General features: G+C 41.7%; 1 protein-coding gene across 1 annotated transcript; it reads left to right on the plus strand.

Annotated features, from left to right (window-relative positions):
- The first annotated feature begins 500 nt into the window (after positions 1-500).
- LOC147005564 (TD and POZ domain-containing protein 5-like) lies at positions 501-1,586 on the plus strand. The gene has a single exon (XM_085835300.1). The coding sequence runs from the start codon at positions 501-503 to the stop codon at positions 1,584-1,586; it is 1,086 nt and encodes a 361-aa protein (XP_085691426.1).
- Positions 1,587-12,003: the final 10,417 nt, after the last annotated feature.

The following is a 12,003-nucleotide window of genomic DNA, read 5'->3' on the forward strand; positions in this document are numbered from 1 at the left end:
GGGGTTATGGGACTGTTTCGATGATTTGCAGGAAGGACAAATCACAATCAGAACCAGCAAGACCAACTAACACCACAGATAACCAGATGGCAAGAGAAATACAGCACAATTTAAATGAGAATGTTTAAAATATTTCAAACTCTTAGAAAAGTGGATCGAATAGCCAAAACTAGTTACCACAGTCCTAAGATTCAGTAAACACACAAAGTCACAGAAAGGCAGAGACAAAGTGAGACACAAACACAGAGGGGGGAGACAGAGTACATGAGAGGGAGAGGGAGATTTAAAACTCACCATAGACTATATTATCTTGTATAAAACAAATATTGAAACCTAGAGAAAAAAATACATGTTTCCAACATAATACATGGGGCAATTTATGGGAAATTGAAACTAAAATCTAAAATATATCTATAATTATATCTGATATGATGAAGGGAAAATAACATCTAGTTCTTCTTTACAGATCAACTTAATCCTCGAAACTACCTCCAGCAGAAATGTCAAGGGACATGGAAGCCACGGGGTGGGGATACACACAGATCAGAGTTGACAGCGTCTGCCACAAGTGGTCCATTAGCAACTTTTCATTTTGCATGGATGGAATTAGGGAAAAAATTACAAGCCCAAAATTCTCGTTGGAGGCCAGTGACAAAGTGGAATGGGGTTTGAGGGTACACCCAAACGGAATTGATGAAGAAAGCAAGGATTACCTGTCAGTTTACCTGGGGTTACTCCACTGTCAAAAGAGCCCAGTTTGGGCAAAGTATGAATTCTGGATCATAAATTCCCAAGGAAAGAATTATCAAAGTAGGTCCAGCATTAATATCTTTAGCTTTCAGAAAAACCAATACAGGGGATTCAAAAAGTTTATCCTACGAGATTTCCTCTTCTCCAATCCACATAGTCTCCTCCCTGAAGACCAGCTTACCCTCTGCTGCAAGGTGAGCATAGTGGGAGCCTTGTTTAACACACCCGGAGAGAACATAACACCTGCAATCTCGGATCCAAGACGCATGATGGCAGATGACCTAGGTGAGCTGTGGGAGAATTCCCTCTTCACAGACTGCTGCCTGTTTGTAGCTGGCCAAGAATTCAGGGCTCACAAGGCCATCCTAGCAGCTCGCTCTCCAGTTTTCAGAGACATGTTTGAACATGAAATGGAGGAGAGACTAACAAACCATGTTGACATCAATGACCTGGATCCCAAAGTCTTCAAGGAGATGATGGGCTTCATTTACACTGGGAAGGTGCCAAACCTCCACAGTCACTCCATGGCCTGTGATCTACTGGCAGCTGCTGACAGGTATGGTCTGGAGGGCTTGAAGGTCATATGTGAAGAGGCCCTCTTAAGGGACCTCTCTGTGGAAAATGCTGCACACACTCTCATCCTGGCTGACCTCCACAAAATACAGAAGCTGAAGACTGAGGCCCTGTATTTCATTGCCTTTTATGCTTCTCTGGTCTCTGAGACCTCAGAGTGTAAGTCAATGATGGAGTCCCATCCCCACTTGGTGGCTGAAGCATTCCATAACCTGGCTCCTGCACAGTGTTTCTTGGAGCCCTCACTCAAACACCTAAAATGAGTTTAGGGGATGGACAGCTATGACCAACATCTGTCTTCCAACAGGTATAACCAGTGTTGTTACCACTGATTTCAGGTTAGAGTACAGTATTGGTGGAGCATTTATAGTAAATCTAGGAAAAGGCAGCATGGTGGCTCAGGATTTAAGACAGCTGTAATATGTTAAAATGGTGGGTGAGGAATGGAGTCTGGGCAGTCTACTTGACATCTACTCTGTTAATGTTCTAGTATGATTTTTGTCTGATGCCTTGAAAACTGGGATTTAATTTAGGTGCTGGCCCTAAGAATAGACAAACCCGAGTTTCTTCAGAGAAACCTGTCTGCATTGGACTATGTAGAACAGATAACTGGGGCCCAGAACAAAGGACAAATCAAACACGAATGTTAACTCTTTGGAGAAGGAAAAGACAATGAAGACTTTTATTAATGATTCAGTTTATGGGAACTCAGCTGTAGAAACCGTTAAAGCTCACTCAGAGAACTCTGGTTAAGTTGTCAGCATGCAGGAGAGTTTTTCAGCCACCTCTAACTTGTGATCCAGAGGATCTGAGGCCCTGCTCATGTCTCCATTGATACAAAGAGCTCTGTAGACAAAATCTTAGCCAAATAGAATATAATATGAATAAAACTTTTGAAAACAGTTGGTGGATTCTAGAGATGTTTATGTTCAGAGAAGTCACATGTAGTTCAATAAGTCCTCCTCAGCTCTGGATGTTTATGCAGACCTCTCACTGTCCTACCAGTATTGGAAGCCCTCTAACTTTTTCTTGGCATTTAGTGTTGACAAATGAGAAATCTACCATCATGCTCTTAAGGCGACTGGAAAGAGTAGGCCAAAGTGGAGGGAGTCTAATCCTTCTGAGAGAGATGCATTTGTGTTTCTCACATGTAAAAATCTTTTATGTGTTTTGAAAACATTAGAAGGGATTGGTTCATTACAGTTTCACACTCCCTAGGCCACTAAATCTCAATCTTCCCAATGCTCTGACCCTTAATACAGTTCTACATGTTGTTGTCAACCAGAAACATTTTGTGGCTACTTCATAAATGTAGTGATGCTACTGTTATGAGTTATATTGTAAATAGCTGATATACAGGATATGTGATATGTACCCCCTATGAATGGCTCATCAGACTGCCTAAGGGATGGGGACCCATAGTTTAAGAACAAACTGTAGCCATCCTTTCTGTGTGCCTACACCTCTTGTGAGTCCCACAAACAATTCAATTTAAAAGAAAAGATAGAATTTATCTAGTAATTCCTTATTTCAGTAGCTACACTGTTGTTACTTTCTTCCTCTAGAGGTTCAAGTATATTTAATTTCAAAACAGCACTCTTGAAGACAAATTCTTCTCTTAAAAAAATAGAGTTAATCGAGTCTTGGAAAGGGGGAAAAATCAGGAGACAAAACAGGAGATTGTCCTCTTCGCCTTATGTAACATCGTTTGAGTTGAAATCAATTCAGTATTTCAACCAAAACCTGAGGTTTAGGCCCAAAGAAGAATTCTTTAAAATACTCTCCATACGTATGAATTCTTGACAAACTAAAAAGATAGTTTTATTTTTGCTAGTTACTTATATTAAAGAAAAAAATAAAACTAAGTAACTAGCAAAGTACAGTGTCACTATAAACAAGCTAAATTGGATTAAAAATTAAAAGCAAGGCCAAGCATGGTGACCTTTAATTCCAGCACTCGGGAGGCAGAGGAAGGTAAATCTCTGAGTTTGAGGCCAGACTGATGTAGAGAATGAGTTCCAGGACAGCTGGACCCTGTCTTGCTCATCTTGTGATGAAACCAGAGGAGAGCATGGTTCCTTGACAGCACTCTGCAATCAAAGGTGGCATTATTCTGTGCTGGTGCACAGTGTGCCACTGAGCGGCTGATCTTGATGGGCTGGTCCATGTAGACAGGATGCTCCTGAAACAGATTCGAGTTCTGGCAGCCTGTGCAGAAGCCCAAGGCTGACTGCATTGAGAACAGGCTGGGTGTGGGGGTTTGGACCAGGATAATGAGGAGCTCCTCCAGCTTCAGAATGCTTTTCAAAAGCCCATGCCTCTAACACCCCCCCCCAACATTTTTAATTAAAACAAACTGCACATCAACTCTTCAGTTGGGCAAGAAAAAGCCAGTGCAAGCCCCATACCTCCTTTAAAATCATTGGCTCCTTGACCAAAAAAATGTCCTTCAGCCAAAAAAACACTCCTGGAAGAGAGTTTGGGGACTGGAGGCTTCCCAGTAGTTAAGTCACACATCAGTCTTGTGTTTTGTTTGACAACCCTCAGCTTCTTTGCATCTCCCCTTCCATAGCAGAAAAGGTGCAGCACTGAAGTATGAAGAAGGTTGACTCTGATCAACCAGGAAGGTACTTCAGGGCCCAAGGAAGAAAAGCAGAGGACCTCAGGGCAGCCATGGCGGGGCCTCCGGGGTCTTGGGGGTGAGAAGTGGTGCAGGGACAGAGGATGAGGGTTAGAGGGTCAGTAGGCCTGGCTCCATTGCCCAGTTGGGCCAAGGCCGCCAGGGAATGGTAGGGGTCCCAGGCCTAGTGTGAGCCCAGGCTGTGTGTGATCAGGGCAGTGGGCATGGGAGTGCTGCCCAGGCATGGGCGGCCTCTGAGTCTTAAGTCCTGGGTACCTGGCAGGTATCCCTGAGACCAGTGCGGGGGACCTGGCTCTGCAGAACAGTGTGGAGAGAGGAAGGGCCTACACAAATGAGGCTTGGCTGCCCAGGCCTGCCCAAATTTGGTTCCTTGCATTTCTGGGCTCTGCTGCTCAGGACTTGGGCCACCTCCCCTTAGGAGCATCCTCCCAATGGTTTCATCTCATGGACTGCCAGCTCCTGGAGGACTAAGGTGTGGGGAAGGGGAAGGGAGGCTGACTCAGAGGAGGAAGGAGACGCTTGGAGGCCAGGGCTGTGATCCACCGCAGCCTCCTCCACAGTGCAGCCAGTGAGGCAAGAGGCGAGAAATTTTCCAACCTTGCCAGCATTGGCCGCCATAGTAACTCTGACTGAAACCTACCAGGTGCACTGCCACCGAAATGTGGACCCTTTTCAAGGGCCCTCCTCTGCCTTCTCCTATGCAGTAGTCTGGGGATATCATATTCTTGACACTGAGGAAGTCACAAGCAGAGATGAGGGCAAGCTTAATTTTAACATGATCTCGCCCTCCCCTACCCACCCACCCCCTCCGCTGCCATCTTTGTCTTCAAAGCTCCAGACAACCTTCAGGGCCATTTTGGTTAATGGAAAGGGAAACTTTGAAGAGTTGGATATTTCGAAAACACACAGCAGCAACTTATGAGTAAGAAAGTACCAAATACTTAATGTATTTACTACGGTTCTCACTGAAAATACTAACATGTAAGGAGCATAGTTCTAGACAAAGGAAACACAAGCACCCATCATAGATGTGGGCAACTGAGTCACTCACCCCTGCACTACAGATGACCAAATTGCACAAGTCACCAGATTTGATGACACATGAAGGACTTTCTCCCCTCAGCTAAATTCCCAGTGTTTTATGAATTCCATCCCAAATTCCTGTCCTTTTCACTGAATCAACAATGTTTCTCAGAAGTCCTTCCAGAATTCTAACCTGGAGAATGGAAAGGTTTTTTTGTTTGATTGTTTGTTTCTTTTTTTGTTTCTTTTTTGGGGGTGGGGGATGTATTGTTTGGTTTTGTTGGGGTGATGTTGGGATTAGTGACAGCTTTTCTCTGGCTGTCCAGGATCTCTTTATGTAGATCAAGCTCAACAATTCCTCCTTAAGCTCCCCCTCCCTCCCCTAACTTCTTGCTGTATGCTAGCTGCTAACTCCAGTATTCACTCACTGAAAACTCACTGGCCAATCCTGACAGGGAAGCAAGGAAACTGCCTGTAGATGTTTCCCTCTCCTTCACTTCTTGTAGAAACACACCTTCCAGTCTAATCCCCAACTCTATCGCAATCCTGGGGTGACCACTTTTCACTGTCTCCCCAAATTTCAAGGAGACAAAATAAGCAGGTTGTGGTGCAATCTCCTCCCTCCTGTGAACAATTTCAGACTTTTAAACTATCCCCATTCCTAAGTGCCAGCTCCCTCTACTTGGAAACATTGAACCACCAGTGGCCAAAAGTATTAGGAACAAAGGAAAGTTCCTGCCTGACGGTGGTGATGGCTATTCTCAATGGTTAACTTGACTGTATCTGGATTGAACTACAATCCAGAATTTATGAAGATATTGTAAAAATGTAAACAGAGGATTATGTCCAGACCTAGTAGTACAGGCCTTTAATCCCAGCATTCAGGAAACAGAGCCATGCAGATCTGAGTTCAATGTCAGCTTACAGAACTAGTTCTAAGACATCCAGGCCTAGGCAGTGAACATGTAATAGAACCAAAGAAGCATTTTCCAGTTCCAGCAAGCACCAACAGTGGGCAGCTTGGGTCTAGATTAGAGTCACCTTTTGATCAAGATGTAGAGATGTTAGCACTTCTAGCAGCAAGCCAGCCTGCATCATGACATGCTTCCCACCATGATGATAATAGACTGAAACTCCAAAATGGCGAGCCAGCACCAAATAAATGTTTGCCTTTATATGAGTTGCTTTGATCATGATGTCCCTTCACAGCCATGAATCCTAAACATCGACAACATATATCAATCACACTCTTCAAAAATCTAGAGAGGGAACACAAGACAAGGATGAGAACTTCTACCCAACACAGACAAATGTAGAAATTAGGATCTAAATCTTTAACCATTGCAACCCCAGAATCTTAGATTCTAGCATAAACAACACTGTCAGTAACAGCCAGGCCATTATGTCTACACTGCAGCCCAGCTATCCTAGCACAGCTGTCCCTGAACATTCCAACATGCCTGAAGCACATGCAAAAACCTTAAAACAATCTGTATGAAGGTGATAAAGGTTATCAAGGAGAGAATGAAGAAATCCCTTAAACCAATCCATGAAGGCATATATAAACAGTGTAAGGAAAGAAAGAGATCCATTAAAGAAATCGACAAAAGCAAAGTAAAGAGTGGAAGGAAATGAGTCAAATTGTTTAATGTGTGAAAATGGAAATAGAATCCATAAAGAAAACAAATACTCAGGGAATTTAGGAAATGAGGAATTTAACATTTCCATACAAGGAATTAATGAAATAACGCTTGGTTCTTTCAGAAAATCCAAAAAAACAATAACTCCTATTCCAAACTAACAAAACTAAACAGAATATACAAATCCACCTACAGAGAAATTAAATGTGAGATGAAATAACAGACACAGAAAGTCCAGAGACTCACAAGGTCACACTTTTTTTTTTTTTAATGTATAGAGCTTTTTTTTTATTACATGTTCTCTTCATTTACATTTCAAACACTAGCCCTTTTCATAGTTTCCTCTCTGAAAATTCCCTATACTCTCTCCCTTCTCCTGCTCCCAAACCCATCCACTCCCACTACCTGGCCTTGGCATTCCCCTATACTGGGGTATAGAATCTTCGCAAGATGAAGGGCCTCTCCTCCCCTTGATTGCTGACTAGGCCATCCTCTGCTACAGATGCAGTTAAAGACAGGAGCTCTAGGGGTACTGGTTAGTTCATATTGTGGTTCCTCCTATAGGGTTGTAGACCCCTTCAGCTTCTTGGGTACTTTCTCTAGCTCCTTCATTGGGGACCCTGTGTTCCATCCATTATATGACTGTGAACATCCACTTCCATATTTGCCAGGCACCTGCATACCCTCACAGGAGGCATCTATATCAGGGTCTTGTCAGCAAATCTTGTTGGTATATGCAATAGTGTCTGAGTTTGGTGGTTGTTTGTGAGATGAATCTCTGGGTGGGGCAATCTCTGGATGGACCTTCCTCTGGTGTCTGCTCCGAACTTTGTCTCTGTAACTCTTTCCATGGGTGTTACATGGTTCCCCCTTCTAAGAAGAAACACATTATCCACACTTTGGTCTTCCTTCTTCTTGAGTTTCATGAGTTTTGCATATTGTATCTTGGGTATTCTAAGTTTCTGGACTAATATCAACTTATCACTGAGTGCATATTATATGTGCTCTTTTGTGATTGGGTTACCTCACTCAGGATGTTATTCTCCAGATCCATCCATTTGCCTAAGAATTTCATAACTTCATTTTTTTAATAGGTCAGTAGTACTCAATTGTGTATATGTACCACATTTTCTGTATCCATTCCTCTGTTGAGGGACATCTGGGTTGTTTCATGTTTCTTTCTATTATACATAAGGCTGCTATGAACATAGTGGAGAATATGTCCTTATTACATTTTGGAGCATCTCCTGGGTATATACCCAGGAGTGGTATTGCTGGATCTTCCAGTAGTATTATGCCCAATTTTCTGAGGAACCACCAAATTGATTTCCAGAGTGGTTGTACAAGCTTGCAATCCCATCAGCAATGGAGGAGTGTTCCTCTTTCTCCACATCCTTGCCAGCATCTGCTGTCACCTGAATTATTGATCTTAGCCATTCTGACTGGTGTGGAAACTGAACAAAAGGAGATCAAGGGGATACAAATTGGAAAGGAAGAAGTCAAAATATCACTTTTTGCAGATGATATGATAGTATATATAAATTACCCTAAAAATTCTACCAGAGCCCTCCAGTTCGACCAGCACCGGGGTAGCTAGGGCTCAGTGTCGGCTAACACCCACCAGCAACCCAGGACACCCGCCAAGGGATCTTAAGACTTCTGGGGAGTGGATCACAGACTCTGCTCCAATCCAATCACTTGTGACCTGAGACTGCATTAGTTAGGGAAACAGAAAACCGGCCTCAGTAGGGGCACAAGCCCCTTTCGGTCCCACCAGCACCAGAGTAGCTAGGGCGCAGAGATGGCTGACACCCACCAGCTACCCAGGACACCCCCCAAGGGATCTTAAGACTTCTGGTGAGTGGAACACAGCCTCTGCTCCAATCTCTAAACAGAGACAACTATAACAACTAACTCCAGAGATTACCAGATGGCGAAAGGTAAATGTAATAATCTTACTAACAGAAATCAAGACCACTCACCATCATCAGAACCTAGCACTCCCAGTTCACCCAGTCCAGGGCACCCCAAAACACCAGAAAAGGTAGACCCGGATCTAAAAGCATATCTCATGATGATGGTAGAGGACATCAAGAAGGACTTTAATAACACACTTAAAGAAATACAGGAGAACACTGCTAAACAGGTAGAAGACATTAAAGAGGAAGCACAAAAATCCTTAAAGAATTGCAGGAGAACACTGCTAAACAGGTAGAAGACATTAAAGAAGAAGCACAAAAATCCCTTAAAGAATTGCAGGAGAACACTGCTAAACAGGTAGAAGACATTAAAGAGGAAGCACAAAAATCCATTAAAGAATTGCAGGTAAACCAGACCAAACAGGTGATATAATTGAATAAAACCATACAAGACCTAAAAAGGGAAGTAGATGCAATAAAGAAAACCCAAATTGAGGCAACGCTGGAGATAGAAACCCTAGGAAAGAAATCTGGAACCATAGATGTGAGCATCAGCAAAAGAATACAAGAGATGGAAGAGAGAATCTCAGGTGCAGAAGACTCCATAGAGAACATCGGCACAACAATCAAAGAAAATAAAAAATCCAGAAAGATCCTAACTCAAAACATCCAGAAAATCCAGGACACAATGAGAAGACCAAACTTAGGGATAATAGGAGTAGATGAGAATGAAGATTATCAACTCAAAAAACAGGCAAATATCTTCAACCAAATTATAGAAGAAAACTTCCCAAACCTAAAGAAAGAGATGCCCATGAACATACAAGAAGCCTACAGAACTCCAAATAGACTGGACCAGAAAAGAAATTCCTCCCGACACATAATAATCAGAACAACAAATGCACTAAATAACGATAGAATAGTAAAAGCAGTGAGGGAAAAAGGTCAAGTAACATATAAAAGCAAGCCTATCAAAATTACACCAGATTTTTCACCAGAGACTATGAAAGCCAGAAGGGACTGGACAGATGTTATACAGAAACTAAGAGAACACAAATTACAGCCGAGGCTACTATACCCAGCGAAACTCTCAATGACCATAGATGGAGAAACCAAAGTATTCCACAACAAAACCAAATTCACACATAATCTTTCCACGAATCCAGCCCTTCAAAGGATAATAACAGAAAAAAACCAATACAAGGATGGAAACCATGTCCTAGAAAAAGCAAGAAGGTAATCCCTCAACAAATATAAAAGAAGACAGTCACAAGAACAGAACACCAACTCTAACAACAAAAATAAAAGAAAGCAACAATTACTTCTCCCTAATATCTCTTAATATCAATGGACTCAACTCCCCAATAAAAAGACATAGACTAACAGACTGGCTACACAAACAGGACCCACCATTTTGCTGCTTACAGGAAACTCATCTTAGAGAAAAAGATAGACACTACCTCAGAATGAAAGGCTGGAATACAATTTTCCAAACAAATGGTATGAAGAAACAAGCTGGAGTAGCCATCCTAATATCTAATAAAATCGACTTCCAACCCAAAGTCATCAAAAAAGACAAGGAAGGGCACTTCATACTTATCAAAGGTAAAATCCTCCAAGAGGAGCTATCAATTCTGAATATCTATGCTCCAAATTCAAGGGCAGCCACATTCATTAAAGATACTTAAATAAAGCTCAAAGCACTCATTGCACCTCACACAATAATACTGGGAGACTTCAACACACCACTTTCACCAATGGACAGATCATGGAAGCAGAAACTAAACAGGGACACAGTGAAACTAACAGAAGTTATGAAATAAATGGATCTGACAGATATCTACAGAACATTTTATCCTAAAACAAAAGGATATACCTTCTTCTCAGCACAACATGGTACCTTCTCCAAAATTGACCAATAATTGGTCACAAAACAATCCTCAACATACACAAAAATATTGAAATTGTCCCATGCATCCTATCAGACCACCATGGACTGAGGCTGATCTTCAATAACAAAATAAATAATAGAAAGCCAACACACACGTGGAAACTAAACAACACTCTTCTCAATGATACCTTGGTCAAGGAAGGAATAAAGAAAGAAATTAAGGACTTTTTAGAGTTCAATGAAAATGAATCCACAACATACCCAAACGTACGGGACGCAATGAAAGCATTTCTAAGAGGAAAACTCATAGCTCTGAGTTACTCCAAAAAGAAACTAGAGAGAGCACACATTAGCATCTTAACAACACACCTAGAAGCTCTAGAACGAAAGGAAGCAAATTCACCCAACAGGAGTAGACAGCAGGAAATAATCAAACTCAGGGTTGAAATCAACCAAGTGGAAACAAGAAGAACTATTCAAACAATCAACTAATCGAGGAGCTGGTTCTTTGAGAAAATCAACAAGATAGATAAACCCTTAGCCAGACACACTAGAGGGCATAGGGAAATTATTCTAATTAACAAAATCAGAAATTAAAAGGGAGACATAACAACAGATCCTGAAGAAATCCAAAACACCATCAGATCCTTCTACAAAAGGCTATACTCAACAAAACTGGAGAACCTGGATGAAATGGACAAGTTTCTAGACAGATACCAGGTACCAAAGTTAAATCAAGATCAGGTGAACGATCTAAACAGTTCCATATCCCCTAAAGAAATAGAAGCAGTCATTAATCGTCTCCCAACCAAAAAAAGCCCAGGATCAGATGGGTTTAGTGCAGAGTTCTATCAGACCTTCAAAGAAGATTTAATCCCAGTTCTTAGCAAACTATTCCATAAAATAGAAACAGAAGTTATTCTACACAATGCATTCTATGAAGTCACAATTATTTTGATACCTAAACCACAAAACGTCCCAACAAAGATAGAGAACTTCAGACAAATTTCCCTTATGAATATCAATGCAAAAATCCTCAATAAACTTCTCGCTAACCAAATCCAAGACACATCAAAACAATCATCCATCCTGACCAAGTAGGTTTCATCCCAGGGATGCAAGGATGGTTCAATATACGGAAATCCATCAATGTAATCCAGTATATAAACAAACTCAAAGACAAAAACCACATGATCATCTCCTTAGATGCTGAGAAAGCTTTGACAAAATCCAACACCCCTTCATGATAAAATTCTTGGAAAGATCAGGAATTCAAGGCCCATAACCATGATAAAAGCAATCTACAGCAAACCAGTAGCGAACATCAAAGTAAATGGTGAGAAGCAGAAGAAATCCCACTAAAATCAGGGACTAGACAAGGCTGTCCACTCTCTCCCTACCTATTCAAAATTGTACTTGAAGTCCTAGCCAGAGCAATTAGACAACAAAAGAAGATCAAGGGGATTCAAATTGGAAAAGAAGAAGTCAAAATATCACTCGTTGCAGATGATATGATAGTATACATAAGTGACCCTAAAAATTTCACCAGAGAACTCCTAAGCCTGA

Source organism: Mus caroli, unplaced genomic scaffold, assembly GCF_978045245.1.
Source record: "Mus caroli unplaced genomic scaffold, Mus_caroli_1 scaffold_3, whole genome shotgun sequence".
Taxonomy (NCBI): Eukaryota; Metazoa; Chordata; class Mammalia; order Rodentia; family Muridae; genus Mus; species Mus caroli.

Bases quoted from the DNA above. Each gene is read 5' to 3' on its own strand.
- LOC147005564 (XM_085835300.1), top strand. From the start codon at position 501: ATGTCAAGGGACATGGAAGCCACGGGGTGGGGATACACACAGATCAGA.